The 18,205-nt window shown below is 41.2% G+C and overlaps 1 protein-coding gene across 1 annotated transcript in view; it reads right to left on the bottom strand.

Moving 5' to 3' along the window:
* The window catches only part of TM7SF3 (transmembrane 7 superfamily member 3), a 41,742-nt gene extending 32,060 nt beyond the window's left edge, over positions 1–9,682 (bottom strand). Inside the window, exon 1 of the mRNA XM_043440747.1 lies at positions 9,377–9,682. Coding sequence (XP_043296682.1) covers positions 9,377–9,467 — 91 coding nt within the window. The 5' untranslated portion in view covers positions 9,468–9,682. The remainder of the gene's footprint in view (positions 1–9,376) is intronic.
* Between the last annotated feature and the right edge of the window lie 8,523 nt (positions 9,683–18,205).

The raw sequence follows: 18,205 nt of genomic DNA on the forward strand, positions 1-18,205 counted from the left end.
TAGTACTTTTGTAACTTAATTTTTTAATTGATGACAAAAGAGGTTATTTGTGGTTATAATTTAATTTCTAAAAATCCAGAGAAACTTTTAATGAAGGTGATGTATTTCTGATTTATGTAACAAGAAAAGACATTTCACCTTTTATGTGGAACAAAATGCCAGCCCAAATAGAGGTAAAAATATTAAGTGACTAATAGAATCAACGGAAGTCTGGGAAAAGTGGCAAGTTTCCTGTTGTGTTTTTTAAAGGGAGTAAGGAAAGCACTTTAACATATCCCAGGCCTTCATTCACCATGAATACTCTATTGTGCTTAGCCTCTAAGTGTCAATTCTTTGCAACCCCATGGATAGCAGCCCACTGTCCATGGGATTTCTCAGGCAAGAACACTGGAATGGGTTGTCATTTCCTTCTCCAGATTACTTTACTAGGAAACCAAAATTATGTATAAAATTAAGTGGATTTCAGTAAATGGCCCTAAAAACCTTTCATGTTTTGCACGTTAATTTTGGTATTTATCTGCCATCTTCCAAGTCTTAAAACTACCCATAAATTCTAGTCTGCAAAACTAAGAGCAAGATCAGTTTGTTTTCCTAGGAATTAATTAGATTTCCATCCTTGAATGGTTCACAGCACTCAGTTCATTTACTGGCCTGCATTTTTCGAGTTACACTTTCAGTTTTTGTGTTTTCAGAGCCTCCCCACCCCGTTTTCTCTATTTGACAAATATTTCTTTAAGTACTTCTGCTGAACTAGTCACTCTGCCTCTTGAGTATTGTGACCAAAACTGATGTAAGCAAATTCATAAAGGTTATTATCACTTAACACTTAAGTCTGCCCCTAAGCCTGTCTTGGAAACTCTTTTGATAATCTTTATGTCTGTCTCCCATTACACGGGCCTTGAATCAAAATACTCTGTAGAACCTTTCAGTCAGTTCAGTAGCTCAGTCGTGTCCAACTCTTTGTGACCCCATGGACTGCAGCACGCCAGGCTTCCCTGTCTATCACCAACTCCCAGAGCTTGCTGAAACTCATGTCCGAGTTGGTGATGCCATCCAACTATCCCATCCTCTGTTGTCCCCTTCTCCTCCCGCCTTCAATCTTTCCCAGCATCAGGGTCTTTTCCAATGAGTCAGTTCTTCACATCAAGTGGCCAAAGGATTGGAGTTTCAGCTTCAGCATCAGTCCTTCCAATGAATATTCAGGCCTGATTTCCTTTAGGATTGACTGGTTTGATCTTCTTGCAGTCCAAGGGACTCTCAAGAGTCTTCTCTAACATCACAGTTCAAAAGCATCAATTCTTCAGCGTTCAGCTTTCTTTATAGTCCAACTCTCGCATGCATACATGACTACTGGAAAAACCATTTATAACCTTTACAAGCCCTAAAAGAGACTGATGCTATCAACTAGTGAAATCTTGGTTTTCTTAACCTTTCCTTAATCTATCACAACTCAGAAATACTTGGAGAACCAAAAACTTCCAGTGATTTAAAAGACAGTAGGGGAAGACACAACCATAGAAATAAAAATATATTACTAAACAACTGGTAACTTAACAAAATAACCAGAGGTAATAAAAGTAGGTATTTCTGGGAATGTATGCTAAGTGATTTTTCTTTGCTTTTTTTTTGACTATGTGATCTTAGTTCCACAACAGGGACTGCACATGGGCCCTCCCCATTGAAAGTGCAGAGTTCTAACCACTAGACCACCAGAGAATTCCCCCAATCTTCCTTTTCTTTACACATTTCATTGTTTATTTAAATTTCCACAGTGATCATGAGGTGTTCTTACCAGAAAGAAAATGCACAATTTGGAGAAAATCTTCTCTGATGGCACTCAAAACACAAGTTCTACCTTAACTCTTCATCTGAAACTTATAAAATAGGGACACATCCTACCTAGATAAAATGGTGACACTCTCAACACTTCTGTCACTTGTTATGTTTTTCCCTCAAAATGGTAATATTTTTTCAGATCATATATAACCATATTTAAAAAGGCTGGTCATATTTTTTTTTTTTGATCATATTTAAAATTAAGATCATGCCATCACTTCATAGCAAATAGATGGGGAAACAATGGAAACAGTACGAGACCTTATTTTCTTGGGTTTCAAAATCACTGCAGATGGTGACTGCAGCCATGAAATTAAAAGATGCTTGCTCTTTGCAAGAAAAGTTATGACAAACCTAGACAGCATATTAAAAAGCACAGACATTACTTTGCCAACAAAGGTGTGTATAGTCAAAACTATGATTTTTTTCAGTAGTAATGGATGTCAGAGTTGGATAATAAAAATGGCTGAGCGTCAAGGAATTGAAGCCTTCAAACTGTGGTGCTGAAGAAGACTCTTGAAAGTCCTTTGGAATGCAAGGACATCAAACCAGTCAATCCTAAAGGAAATCCACCCTGAATATTCATTGGAAGGACTGATGCTGAAGCTGAAGCTCCAATACTTTGGACACCTGATGCGAAGAACTGACTCACTAGAAAAGACCCTGATGCTGAGAAAGACTGAAGGCAAAAGGAGAAAGGGACAACAGAGGATGAGACAATTGGATGGCATCACCGACTCAATGGACATGAGTTTGAGCAAGCTCCGGGAGTTGGTGATGGACAGGGAAGCCCGGTGTGTAGCAGTCCATGGAGTCGCAAAGAGTCAGATACGACTGAGCTACTTAACAACAACAACAAAAATGCAAGAAATGTAGAGAAAGTTAATTCCTCCAGCAAGTACACTGTGCAGAAAAAAATTACTATTAACAGACTGGTATAATCTTTCAGGATTTAGGAGATATCAGCATGAGCATCTCCACGTAAATGGGAAAAAGAAAAACACAAATATGTCTTGGTATAGCCCATCTTCTAGATCTTAGATATCTTTCCACATCAAGAGACAATTCTAGTTTCCCAGTTTAAAGGTTATATAATATTACATTCTATGTCACCATGATTATTCAACCAATTTTTTATTATTTTTTGATGTGAAACATTTTTAAAGTCTTTATTGAATTTGTAACAATACTGCTTATGTTCTGGTTTTTATGGTCACAAGGTATATGAGATCTTAGCTGCCCAACCAAGGATCAAACCTGTACTGCTGCATTGGAAGGCAAAGTCTTAACCACTGGAATGCCAAGGAAGTCCCCAACCAATTCCTTATTAATAAATATATATTCTGTTACCATTCCAGCATGAATAATAAATAAATAAAATTGTTGCTGTTGTATAGTCACTAAGTCGTGTCTGATTCTTTTGTAACAGCATGGACCCACCAAGCTCCTCTGTTCACGGGCTTTTCCAGGCAAGAATACTAGAGTGGGTTGCCATTTCCCGCTCCAGGGAATCGTGCCAACCCAGGGATCGAACCCAGGGATCAAACCCAGGTTTTCTGCATCTCTTGCACTGCAAATAGATATTTTACTGCTGAGCCACCTGGGAAGCACAAGAAATAAAATAACTATATATATTTTATGTATATATACATATATGTATGTATATCAGCAATAAACCTACTTGAGAAGGTTTTTGCTGTGACAGTGTAGCAGATCACCTTTGATCCTAAATGGTTAAAATACCTAAGAAGTCTTGTTCACCTTAAGAAAATGAGAAATGAAAACAAACAGCTTCTGTGAGAAAATATAATGATCAGGACCAAAACAGTAAGTGACAGCCCTTGCTTCTGACTTCTTCAAGAAAAACACGTAGCATTTCAGAAACAATTACAACTTCATCTATTACTTTCCAGATTTCCAAAAGCTTCCAAAAGCAAGATGATGCCTCACCAATTCTCTTTCCCCAGTCAAATGCCTCTGGCAAGAACCAAGCAGAAGCCAGAGAACAAAGGGGAGAGACACTGCATTTAACAAACTGGTTGAATATTTAACAAACCAGTCACTTGACAAATAAGTAGGGGTATTAAAAGCAGGTATCTCTGGGGTATACTTTAAATAATATTTTCTTTGCACATTTCCTGTTTTTCATATTTTCTATAGTACTCATGAGGTGTCCTTATTAGAAAGGAATTTTAAGCTGTACATTACAATTATCTGAAGGTGCTTTTTTAAAGATATTGTTGCCTGGGTCCCTCTCCAGATCAGTTAAATCAAAATCCTTGGGGTCAGGGCCCAAGTATCAATTACAAAGCAAATATTTATTATAATAAATGCATACAAAGAAGGGCACAAAGTTTACACATCCAGGTCAAGAAACAGCATTCTAGCCTCTCCTTCCAGTCACTCTCTTCCTCCTTCCCAGAGGTAACTGTGATCCTCACTTCTAAAATCACAGATGGGCTCTTTTGGAAATTTAATTAAACAGACTCATACAGGCATGAATTCTTTTATGTCTAGCTTTTTAAAAATCAACATTTTATTTGTGAGATTCATCCCAGTTGCTGTAATAACCACTATTCACTCACTTCCATTGTTGTATACGTCACAAAATAAATGTACCACAATGTACTTATCTATTCTGTTAATGAACATTTAGATTATTTCTAGTTTGGAGTAATTATAAGTAACTCCATTTAGGCATCCTTCTATGTATCTTTTGGTGTACATGTACACATTTCTACTGGGAGAACCTATGAGTAGAATTATCAGGTTACAGGGTTTAGTTATGTTCAATTTTAGTAGGTACCCTCCGAGCTATCCAACATCATTTTGCCAATTTTGACCCCTATCAACCTGTGAGAGAGCATTTCAGTAATTCAAGATGCTCACCAACACTTGGTAAGAATATTCTGTTTTACTTATTGGCTATTTAAATATCCTCTCCGTGAAAGGGTCTTGTTTGGTCTCTCAGTTGTGTCTGACTCTTTGTGACCTCATCGATTGTAGCCCACCAGGCTCCTCTGTCCATGGGATTTCCCAGACAAGAATACTGGAGTAGGTTGCCATCTCCTTCTCCAATGAAAGGGTCTATTCATGCCTTTTGCCCATGTGAAAAACTGGATTATCTATCCTTACTGAATTTTAGGAACTCTGTAGGCATCACTGATATGAGTATTCTGTTAGATATGTTACAAATATCTTCTCCACTCTTATAGCTTGTCTTCTCACTTTCCTGTTACCTTGAGATGAACAGAAGTTTTCATTTTAATGTAGTCCAGTTTTTCAAGTTTTTCCTTTATTATTTTAAAGAACTACCTGCCAACATAATTCAAGATCATAAAGATACACTCACCATGTTAACCTCTAGAACTTTGTTCTGCCTTTCACATTGAAGTCTAAAATCAGTCCGAAACTGATTTTTACATAGGATGTGAGGCTAGAGTCAAGGTTCATTTCCCATAGGAATATCCTGCTGACCTAGCAACTTTGTTGAAAGTAGTTTTCCGGCTGCTCAGAAATTCCACCTCTGACATAGGTCAAGTGACAAGGTGAGGGTTTCTGAACTCTTAACTTTGTACCATTGGTCTATTTGCCTATCCTAACATCAATATCACAGTCTTAATTTCTGCCCCAAATTTGTTCTTCCTCTTCAAGACTGTATTGACTATTTTGGGCCCTTTTTCATTTCCACATAAGTGTTAGAAAGCAACTTGTCAATTTTCACAAAACAAAACAAAAACCTGTAGAAATCTGATTGGGATGGCACTGAAAGTATTAATTTGGGAAGAAATGATATCTTTATAACACAGACTTCTTCTGTGATTTTGAGATATCGCTCTATTACGTTTCTTAACTTACCTCAAGAACATTGTATCGTTTTCTCTGTGGAGACTGTTCCATAGTCCATTATAATCATCTCTAAATATTTATTGTTTCTTGATGGTATTATAAATTTGCTTTTTATTTTATATTTCAATTTCTAGTTGTCTCTTCATCAACATGCCTTTTTTCAAGGCACTCCAGGTGATTCTAATGTTCTGCCAGGTGTGAGAACTCCTAACACAATGTTTGATGAATTAGGGAAGGGTAATTATATTTTTTCCTATCCTTAGTTACCTTTATCTAACTTCTCTGTGAAAATTCTTTGGCAGCATTACACAGGCAATCTAAGAGCCATTTCACAATTTTTATAGAAGGTTGCATGTTAAACAAGCCAATTACGGTTTGAGTCCTGACTTGCAGGGCTTTGTCATATTTGATATTCCAGGGCTTCATACAGTCCCAGGAAACTGACTGGCACATGATAAGTGTTTGGTAAATGATGGCTGAATTTTGTGACCTCGGGCAAGTAATTATTTTCTCTGGACGTCAGTTCCCTCATGGTAATATGCAGGCAACTGTACTGCATACATTAAATGGCTGCTAAAAGTATCAAATGAGAAAAAGATCTGTAAACTATCCAACACTGCACAACAAAACATCATTATTAATTTCCATTAGCTTTCCAATGTTTCAGAGATTCATGTAGTTACCAAGAAAAAAAAATATGGAGGCAGTCAGTATGGTTCTGTTACAAATATACTAGTGAAAAGAAGAGGTCTAACATGGATAAATGCCCAGCACATCCGTCATAAACAGCATTGAGAAAGTGACTTCCATAGAGTGGCAGGGGAAAACACTGAAAGTCAAGACGACTTTAACAATCCCACCTGGCAGAAACTGCATTCAGTCACTACTCATAAAAACATATATGGCGAAAGAAGACACATACACAAAAGAAGACAAGCATATAAAACACCTCCTGAAGAGGTTAACAGGAACTTAACTGCACCTCAAAGTCATCTGGAAAAGGATGCATCAGAAACATTTTATGAGGGATATTCAGGTCTTATGACTTGGGGTGGGTGGGAAAGACAGCACATCAAAGGATATTACAATGGCTACCAGGAGACAGAGCACTCAGGTTGTAGCTCTTCTCTAAAAAGCAGTACCTCTGCCTTTTCTGCCAAAAATATTTTTTGCCATCTAACCCACAGCGGGATCCTTTTCTATTTTCATACTCTTCCTCCATTCCTACCCAGAGTCATTTTTTCTTTCAATATGTGTGTGTGAAAAAAAAAAAATGTGTGTGTGTGTGTGTATGCTCAGTGGCTCAATCATGTCTGACTTTCGACACTATGGGCTGCAGCCCACCAGGCTCCTCTGTCCATGGGATTTCCCAGACAAAAATACTTGAGTGGCTTGCCATTTCCTCTTCCAGCGGATCTTCCCAACCCAGGGATTAAACCCACGTCTCCTGCATCGCAGGTGGATTCTTTACCACTGAGCCACCTGGGGATGCCTTCTTTCCAATAGTAGCATTCTAAAAGGAACTGCCTAATCCCAATATTTTCCTTTTCTTTCTCAATCAGAGCCTAAATGTGCAACCTTACCATTTTCCAACTCTTCCTTTTTACTCTTTTACTAAAACATATCTCTTTACGTTTCTGCTTTAACACAACAAATTGTAGGAGAGATCTGTCAACACTTCATAATTCTCTTCAGATGGAGTATTAAAAATAGTTCAGCCACTTGAGCTGGCTGGCATTCAACTGCCCTCCCAATTTCTCACTGATACCTTCTTATGAATTTTCATTGGCCCTAAAAGATGAAAAGAAACACAAACATATACACACTTTTGCGAGAAAGAGAACACTTGCAACTAACTACAAAAGTGGCCTGCTACCTTCCTTAAGGCACTTAAGAAGGTTCAAAGGGCATGATGCTAAACTACAATTACTGAGTAAGTTCCATGTGAGTTACTGGATAATGAACCTGAAATAATACTGAACTAAAGGTGTTAAGGGTATCATGGAACCGGGACTCCAAGAGAACGGAAAACTGTTTAGATGTATGATTCATCTCCTGTGCCCCGCTTGTCACCATCCTCAGACATTCTAGAAACTCAATCTGCCACCTTTAAAGCTTCCCTTAGCTTCTAAACCACTACACAAGGTGTCAAGTTAGGTTATTCTGCTATAAGATGGGTAAGTCCTCCTAATTTATGGCACTTGCTCAATTTCAAGTTGTTAAGTTATCAGAATCCTCCAATAGAAATCCAGCCATTTTCCAGGAGGATCATGCAAGTGCTGAAGTGTCTCTGTTAATTCCCACTCTGATCTCTACCTGACAGATGTGGAGAACATCAGGTTTCATTACCGCTCAGCAGTCAGTTTCCCACATGCTGCCCTTCTCCTACCCAGAACAACAATACTGATGCAAGGGCAGAAGAATAACGTGGCTGAGGAAATGCTAGTGCTGTAATCACAGAAAGGAGGTGAGACACAGCATCTGAAAAACATTAATTTCTCAAATTACTTCACGAGTCTGATCATCTGCACACTCTAGTCTCTCAGACTCTTCTCCTTGGAAGAATGGAGCTGGCCTGATGAGGAAGGGAGAAGGGATTCTATTTCAAGGAATAAGAATTCAGAGAAGAATTAAGGGTAAAACACCATACTTAATAAAGCATTCTCACTGGAGGGCAGCTTTGTAGAAGGGGAGGACCATGAAATTTACAAGACACACGGGTTCATAGGCTACCTGTGCCCCACTGAACTGTTTACTCCTGTAGTGAGCATCATCCTGGGTCTCAGCTTCATCCTCCACCAGTGAGAGACAGTAATTATCTCATAGGGTTGTGAGGAGTAAACAACACTGTCATGAAAAGCACCTGGCACAGACTGCACGCAGTGAATGTGAGTGCCCTGTTAGAAACAAGGCTTTTTTTTTTTTTTTTCTGCAAAAGTATAACTGCCCTTTTCAGCTTTGGTCTTCAGTCCTAGACAAAAATTCTAGGATTCAGTTTGCACAGAGCGTTTCACAGATAAGCATTTAGAAGCACAATCACATTATTCAGAAAATGTTATGTTTCAGAACCACAACTAGTCTCTTAAGCTCAATACATAACCAAAAGACGCTTGACCTCACGACACGGAAAAGCACATGATTATCAGCTTGGTACAATTAGTGGTTTTTACAGTTTACATTAACAAAACACCAGCCAGTGCTAAGATCCATTCACCAAGCACGTGACCTTTGAGCTGAAGTCCCATTCTGGGTTCACTTTTCCTCTGAAACTCCGCCGAGGATAACGAATTTGAAAAGCATCTAGATTTGGGGAGTACAAGAACCGCTGCAGCTTGGCTTTATCAAGTGTCGCAGTCCAGAGGTTCAGATCAGCCACTTGGGAGCAAGCGGGTGTTTTACGGTGTTAAATTAAACCTGCAAACATGGCTACGCCCTAAGGGAGAGAATAATGTGTCTGAACAAGCGGGTTTCCTATCTCTTCCCATTTCCCCAGTATAGATTAAGAGGTTGACAGAAGGGCCTTCTTAGCCAATAGGACTTGCCTCCTGCAGGAAAGAACCTCGATGCATTCCTGCCAGTTCTGAACGCACCGCCTCCCCGGCTGACTGGACTGACCCCAGGGCGGATTCTGACCCTGCAATAAACGCAAGACCAAGTTTGGGTTGCAGAAGTCAGGCGCCCCCGACCTTACCCTCGCTGGAGTTTCCGACGATCTCAGCTCCGCCGGCCGCCCGGGTTACCGAAGCCAGCACCGCGATGAGCAGCAGCCGAAGGAGCTCCATCGCTGCCCGGGCCGGGCCCCGCAGTCTCGCCAGCGCTACCCCGGGTCGCCAGCGCCTGGCGCCATCACTCCCCAGATGCACTCCCTGCACACCTGCCAGCCCCGCAGAGCCCGCGCGCCCGGGGCCCAGCAGACCGTTCCAGTTCCGGTAACTAGCCCCGCTGCGCGGCCTCGCGCCTCCTCCAGACCTTCACGTCACGCGGCGGGGCCTCGGGGGCGGGGGCCTGGGCGGGGCCTGGGCGGGGCCGAGGGCGGGGCGGGGCGGTGCCGGGGCGGGGCCTGGGCGGGGCCGGGGGCCGCGCGGGATCGAGGGGCGTGTCCGGGCGGCGCGAGCCTCGGTTTGGCTGGCCGACCTTCTCAGACCCCCACCCCGGGGTCAGCGGCGACCCCGGGAAGTTCTGTGGTGTAACCTGTGTCTCTCAACTTTGGTATCTTTGCACTTACGAAAGCCACGGTTCGATGAAAAAAATAACCCTTTCTTTTGCGGCCTAACGTCTCCCGGTACCACGTTTAACGGTCCTTTGCAAAAGGGAAAATAAAGAGGAATCTGGTGCTCAAAACGCTAGAGATGATCGTTTCTCCCTGTCGCAATTGCCTTAGCCGCTCGGGGAGAGGTTAGTTTGAAAATGTGGGAGCGATGCTGTGTCTGTAGTACTTACTGCGATAGTGATGAGCGCCACGTTTAAAAATGTTTCATTTTCTCCAAGCGAAACATCCTCGAAGACTCAAGACCTTCATCTGAACTTCCTCTCTCAAATTTTATACCCGAGGGCTGTTTAAAGAACAGTGGTCCATGTGATTAGATGGCTCGAGAGACGATGGTGGAATTAGGTTTATAGATTCAAAGTTATTTGGGGAAGAGTGCCCTGCTTTATTTTTTCTGCTCTTTCACTTTTTTGAGGATTTCCCTGGGGGCTCGGACGGGAAAGCATCTGCCTAGAAAGCGGGAAACCCGGGTATGATTCCGGGGTCAGGAGGGTCCCCTGGAGAAGGAAATGGCAACCCACTCCTGAGCGACTTCACTTTTACTTTTTCAGTTATATATTCCAATGAACAATCGTGTTGAAAATTACATATTTGGTTAATCCACTACTAAACTAAAAACCTATAGCAATCACCATAATATTAACAGGCACAAGTCTTTTCCTGTCCTTCCTCTGCCTGGTCTAAATGTTCATAGCTGCAGTAGTACTGTTTATTCCTATGGTTTTTATTACTGTCCTCATTCCAGTAATTCTCAGTAGATGAAATACCAAGAGCGATTATAAGGGTAGCATTTGGATCCACGGATGGAGCATGCAATAAACTGTGTCTGATAACTGATTAACTGTATTAGGGAGGGAGGATTACAACTCTCACATTGTCACAAGATCTTAACAGAGCTAGAGGAAATACATGTTTTTAAAAAAATAGGGACTTCTCTGATGGCACAGTGGATAAGAGTCTGCCTGACAATGCAGGAGACATGGGTTCAATCCCTGGTCCAGGAGGATTCTAAAGATGTGACTAAGCCCATGTACCACAACTGCCGAGGCCATGCTCTAGAGCCCGAGAGTCAGAACTTCTGAGTTTATGGTGCTGCAACTACGGGGAGAGGCCACCACAATGAGAAGCCTGCATACCACAACTAGAGAGCAGCTCCCACTCTTCAAAACTAGGAAAAGATGGCTAGAAGTAATAAAGACCCAGCATAACCAAAAAATAAATTATATATCTCAGATCTCCCACTCTTTTAAGAATTTATTTGAGCAAAAATCTCTTGGAATCTGGCAGCATGAAAGTGGAGGAACTTACTAAGCAAAAAAGCAAAGGAGGAAGCCATAAAGAAAAAGACTGGTAGATTTGGCTACTTAACATTTTTAATTATATTAAAGTAAAAAACACCATAAACAATATGATCAAGTTGATGGCCAAAAATAAAAGTTAGCAAACAATATGAATAGGGAAACTTAAAAAAATAAAAGAAACACAAATGCCCAATAAACACATGAAAGATAAGTTCAAATTTACTAGTAACAAACATACATACAAAATCAAGTCAAGAAACTACGCTGCAAAGATTTCAGAAGAACAAGAACTTTGAGTGTGAATGAAAGATTTGAGAAGACATTCTATGATGGAATTAGTGACTGTAATTTCATACACCTTTTTATAGCATGAGCTGCATCAAAAATCTTAAAAATACAGCTTTAGTGTGATAATTACACTTTTAGATTTAAGTATGTAAATATGTATAAAAATTTTATATATACAGTGTACAAAACTGTTCAAGGTGCTATTTACTATAGCAAAAAGAACGAAAACAGCCTACATCCCAACAATAAGGAAGTAATTAAATAACCTGTAATGCATCCATGTGATAGAACACTGTGTAGCCCATCAAAAATCATGCTTTAAAAGGCAACTGATTGATCAGGAAATGTTTATGAAAAGACAAGTTAAAAAGCAATAAAAATATATATATGTAGTATAAGCTTTTTTTGTTTTCTTTTTGATATGCATTCATGTTTATATGTCAGAAAGCTTGAAAGAACATTATCACAATGTTTAAAATAGCTTATCTCCAGGTGATTGGATTAAGAATAATTTTCTCAGACTTCCCTGGTGGTCCAGGGGTAAAGAATCTACCTGCCAATGCAGGGGACACTGGTTCGATTTCCGGTCTGGGAAAAGTTCACAAGCCTCAGGGCAACTGTGCCTGGGTGCCACAACTATTAATCTCATGTGCCACAATTACTGAAATTCACAAGCCCTAGAGCCTAGACTCTGCTACAAAGAGAAGCCACTGCAATGAGAAGCCCATGAGCCGCAACTAGAGAGTTGCCTCCACTTGCCACGACTAGAAGAAGCCTGTGCACAGCAACAAAGACCCAACACAACCAAAATTAGTTAATTAATTTTTTAAAAAAGAATGCTTTTCTCTGTCCTTTGTAAAATGTCTATGAATGCATACAGCTTTTGATTAAGAAAATAATTTTTTTAAAGATACTGTTCTGAAGGTTTTCTGGTAAAATCATTCAGGGTAACAGTCCATCTTCCTGAGAATGACATGTTTTTCATGATGTAGTGCCCAGCTTTCTGCTGAATTAGTTTCACTTCCCTGAACTAACCCTATTCTCCCTTCTCCACGTTTTTGCATTGCAGTTCCCCGTACCTGCAGAAGACAGATGATGACAGATGTGTCAGTAAGCAGAAGAGGATCTCATTACCTTGGCTCTGGAATACTGTAACAGCTTGGGGAGAGTATTGGCTGTGGTTCCTTGCTCATGTCAGAGTTCCACTGGCAACCTGTGAAGCAAATGGGCCCAGCAGCTTTGCAGATAAGATTTTATTCCTAAGAATTGAAACCAAACACAAATCCAGGAAACAGATAACCAGAGCCTTAAGGACTGCTTAAAGTTTAAAAAAGGAAGGAAGGTGGGCAATTTATCCTAGATTTTTGACGAAATGCAAGATGCTGGGAAAGATTGAAGGCAGGAGGAGAAGGAGATAACAGAGGATGAGATGGTTGGATGGCATCACTGACTCGATGGACATGAGTTTGAGCAAGCTCCAGGAGGTGGTGATGGACAGGGAAGCTTGGCTTGCTGCGGTCCATGGGGTCAAAAAGAGTTGGACACGACTGAGTGACTGGACTGAACTGAACTGAAGACATTTGGATGGAGATGGGAATACGGTTTCAGGGGAAAGGCAGAAAAGGTTCTATGTGAAGCTCTCCCATTTACCCTATCTCATTCTTTTAAAAAAAATTTTTTTTTAATTTGACTGCTCCAGGTCTTAGTTGCCACACCCAGGATCTTCACTGTGGCTGTGGGATCTAGTTTACTGACCAGGGATCAAACCCAGGCTCCCTGCATTGGGAGCATGGAGTCTTGGTCACTGGACCACCAGGGAAGTTCCTATCGTGTCTCATTCTAAACTTACCTTAGCTCTGTATTTTTTAATACTTTTGTTTTTCCTGCTGGTTACATTCTTTGGACTGTGTTTATTAAATTAAATTCAATAAATGTTTATTTACTAATTTATATGGAAATCATTATGCTAGGAAATTCATTCACTTAGTCCGTAAATATGCATTCAGTGGCTTCTGTGTCAGGCTAAATGCTAGGTGCTAGGTATTAGAAATATGGAAACAATGAAAATATGTTTCCTGCTCACAAGTAGCTAATGGTAGTGAGTGAATGAGAGTCATGTATGGATAATTAAACCTCAATTTGCTAAGTGTAATAACAGAAGTACAAGGAACAATTGTGGTAAAGATTGGGAGCAATTAACTTACTCTAGGGTTTCAGGAAACGTATTATCAAAAAATAAATTGTTTAAAGTGAGGTTTAAAGCTGAATGGATGATCAACAAGGGACAAAATCAAGGTAGGAATGAAGTGTGGGCTTTTCATACAGGAAAAGAGAATTAATGTGTCTTATATGATGTTCACAGGCGTGTGAAACAGCAGAGAATTTATAGGGAATTGCAAGTAATCTACTATAGCAAATGCGTACAGTATTTCAGCACAGTCCTCGGAACAGTTTAGAAGTTAAATAAATTGTGACTAAATAGTTAATAAAGGTAGTTAATGGTCTAGAATGTCAAGTTAAAGAACTGTTAAAGTTTTCTTTTTCTGAAAAAATGTCATTACAGATTAAACAAATTAAAATACTACAAGATAGGCTATAAGTTGATTTTAAAAAAGTGAAGCTGGATGATGGGTACATAAGTGTTCCCTACACTATTCTTTACTTTTGTGTATATTTGAAACTTTTAATAATATAAAGCTTAACAGAGCTTTATACATAAAGCTTAATACTTACCAAAATTGTGTTTAAAAGACAGTGTTAGTTGCTCAGTTGTGTCTGACTGTTTGTGATCCCAGGGACTGTAGCCCATCAGGCTGCTCTGTCCCTGGGATTCTTCAGGCAAGAATACTGGAGTGGGTTGCCATTTCTTTCTCCGGGGATCTTCCCAACCCAAGGATCAAACCCAGGTCTCCTGCATTGCAGGAAGTTTATTTACTGTTTGAGCCTCCTGGGAATAAGAGAAACATAATACTGGGTTCCTCCTCTTAAAACCAAATAATCCAGTTGGGGATTCAAGAAAATCAAATGAAAAAGCATGTGAAAAAAAATGTCAAAATCACGAAAAGAGAGAGAAGGGAGTCCATGTGGACTCTGGTAATTCAAAAAATTTGCATGAAAATAGTAAAACTTTTTACTAAAAAATCCTAAAGGAAATCAGTCCTGACTATTCATTGAAAGACTGATGCTGAAGCTGAAACTCCAATACTTTGGCTACCTGATGCGAAGAATTGACTCACTGAAAAAGACCCTGATGTTGGGAAAGATTGAAGGCAGGAGGAGAAGGGATGACAGAGGATGAGATGGTTAGATGGCATCACTGACTCAATGGACATGAGTTTGAGCAAGCCCTGGGAGTTGGTGATGGACAGGGAAGCCTGGCGTGCTGCAGTCCATGGGGTCGCAGAGTCGGACACAACTGACCGACTGAAATGAACTGAGCAAAACTTTAAAGATTGAGTATGAATTAAATAACAGCAAAGACATTGTTTTGATAAAACCTTAGTCACTCAGTAATTTCTAACTCTTTGGACCCCATGGACTGTAGCCCGCCAGGTTCCTCTGACCACAGAATTCTCCAGTCAAGTGTACTGGAGTGCGTTGCCATACCCTACTCTGGGGAACCTTCCTGACCCAGAGGTTGAATCTGAGTCACCCACATTGCATGCAGATTCTTTACCATCTGAGCCACCGGGAATGGTTGTCAACTGGAAGCAATTTTGCTCCACACTTCCCAGGAGATATTTGGGACTATCTGGAGATATTCTGGGTTGTTACAACTGGGGAAGGCGGGGGGGGCGGACATTGCTACCGTCATCTCAAGCATAGAGGACAGGGATGCTGGCAAACATCCTACAATGCCCAGGACAGCATCCCTAGGACAAAGAATAATCAACCCAAAATATCAATAGAGGTGTTGTTGAGACATCCTGAGTTACATATCTAAGACTGTATTAGGCTGATGAGTTATTGCCTGAAGTTCACAGCTTCAAGAGATTCATAAATCCCTTAAATGTAAGCAAAATTTTGAGAGCCTGGTCTAGGGAAAAGTCCACAGTTTTCATCTAATTCTTAAGGGGTCCATGGCCAGAAGAGGCTGAAGAAGCCTGGAGAAAACAAGGGTTTTCAGAAGCTGTGGCTGAAAAATCTGAAGTGATTATTTCATTCAGAAAATGACTGCAAGATGAGGAGGATAGGTTTACCAGAGCCAGGTTATGGTCGGCCTTGAAACCCAAGCAGAAAGGGCTTGACAGCAACCTGAGATCTCTTTCTTACAGTTTCCAGTAACTCCAGAGAAATCTTAGGTTGATACCCAGCCCTCTCTGCGTGGGTTTCAAGGTCAATAGCACGACAGGACAGAAGTTGGGTTGTAACAGGAGTTGTCTTAGAGTGGTTCTACCCCAAGAGCCCAACTTCTCTTCCATCAGGCAACAAAACTTAGTATTCACCCTTCGTGGGCATGCTCATTCATCCCTCTGTATTCAATTCATATGAATTTTTCCTTCAAAACTAGCCTCTTCTCCTATCATGGTTAACACCCTAGTCTAGGTCCAACTCACCTCAATCTTAAATAACTGCAAACCCCTTCTCCTTGTGAGCCCCTGACTTCTTCATCTTTGCAAACTCAACACCCCTGACATACTTCCTGGCACATGGCAGGCATTCAGTAATGTACCCTCTCAGCTGGGGCCGAGAGGAGAGGGTCACAAGCTTAGCCCACATTACAGTTAAGACAAACTGTAGTTCTCTCTCATTTATCCAATAAATTGGAGAAACCTGGAGAGGTTCCTAATTAGGTCCCAGCAGGTTTGTCCATTGTTTGGAGATGGGGTGGGTGTGGGGGTGAAACAGAAGGTTGGAATAGATCCAACAAGCCAAGCTCCCAGTGGATAGTTTTCTCAACCCACCCCCAGTCCTGGGAGATCATCCCCAGGGATAATCTGCCTGAGGAGCAGGATCTGGGAGTTTGTCATTAGCAGATTCCAGCCCCATTTCTTTCCAGTCTGTCCCCAGGCTAACTTCCCTTAAATACCAAGTTTCTAGTATCACTTTTCAGACTGATACCCTTAGGAGGCCCCGCGTGTAAGCCTAAATTGCACAGTTTATCATTTTTAAAATTGAACTTGCCCCACCTCTGCACCTGGCTTATTTTCTAGGAACCTCTTCTCTTCTACATACACAGTGAGATTTCCACTCTCCTCTCCACTCAGCCTGCTAACACACAAACTGCTTATCCGTTACCTAGCTCATCTTCCTCCTCTCGCTTTCGCCCACAAGACCTCTCTTGTTCATACTCTTTCAACACGGACCTTACAGCTCCCTTTAGTACTTGTTTTGGATGCTTTCCATCTCATGTGTGTCAGCTCCCCCAGCACACCCACAGTTAAATACGCATCCAGCCTCCACTTGGCTAAGGCACTCTGCACCCAAATGCAACAGAGGGGCACCCGAACCTTAATCGCTTGCTGAATTTTAATTCGTATTTCTTAAAACGAAAGTCGGTATTATGACTCACAAGTACTCTTTAGCTGCTTGCTGTGTATGTTTTGTGGTCACCTAGAAAGCTAAAGCAGCGTAAAATAGGTAAAGTATTCAAGGCGATGTTTAAGAATGGATACAAGGGAGGGTAAGGAAAATTACATTTAAAAACCCCACAATCGAACAATCTCTGCATAGTGCTAACACCTAAGACATGAGAAAGTATGCTGGCCTCCAAAACCGAGTGACTCCCAGCCCAGGTTGGATGCATGAGACAAGTGCTCAGGGCTGGTGCACTGGGGAGACCCAGAGGGATCGGGTGGAGAGGGAGGTGGGAGGGGGGATCGGGATGGGGAATACATGTAAATCCATGGCTGATTCATGTCAATGTATGGCAAAAACCACTACAATATTGTAAAGTAGCCTCCAACTAATAAAAATAAATGGGAAAAAAAAAAAAAAACACAAAACTGAGTGACTCGCGACAACCCATAGACTACAGACAGTAGCACAGCAGGGTTATCCCAAGTGGAGTTCAGTTCAATTCAGTCGCTCAGTCGTGTCCAACTCTTTGCGACCCCATGGACTGCAGCACGCCAGGTCTCCCCCCTGTTCATCACCAACTCCTGGAGTTAACTCAAACTCATGTCCATTGAGTCGGTGATGCCATCCAACCATCTCATCCTCTGTCGTTCCCTTCTCCCACCTTCAATATTCCCCAGAATCAAGGTCTTTTCAAATGAGTCAGCTCTTCGCATCAGCTGGCCTAAGTATTGGAGTTTCAGCTTCTACATCAGTCCTTCCAATGAATATTCAGGACTGATTTCCTTTAGGACTGACTGGTTGGATCTCCTTGCAGTCCAAGGTACTCTCAAGAGTCTTCTCCAACACCACAGTTCAAAAGCATCAGTTCTGCACTCAGCTTTTTTATAGTCCAACTCTCACATCCATACATGAATACTGAAAAAACCATAGCCTTGACTAGACGGACCTTTGTTGGCAAAGTAATGTCTCTGCTTTTTCAAACGCTGTCTGTGTTGGTCATAACTTTTCTTCCCAGGAGTAAGAGTCTTAATTTCTAGACTGCCTCTCTTAATTTCAAGTGAGTTAGTCTAAACAAATTTTAAGGCTCGGGAAAGCCCCGCCCCTTCGCTACGGGGTTTGGGGTTTGACTTGACTCCACCCCCTC

This window comes from Cervus canadensis, chromosome 21, assembly GCF_019320065.1.
Source record: "Cervus canadensis isolate Bull #8, Minnesota chromosome 21, ASM1932006v1, whole genome shotgun sequence".
Lineage (NCBI taxonomy): Eukaryota > Metazoa > Chordata > Mammalia > Artiodactyla > Cervidae > Cervus > Cervus canadensis.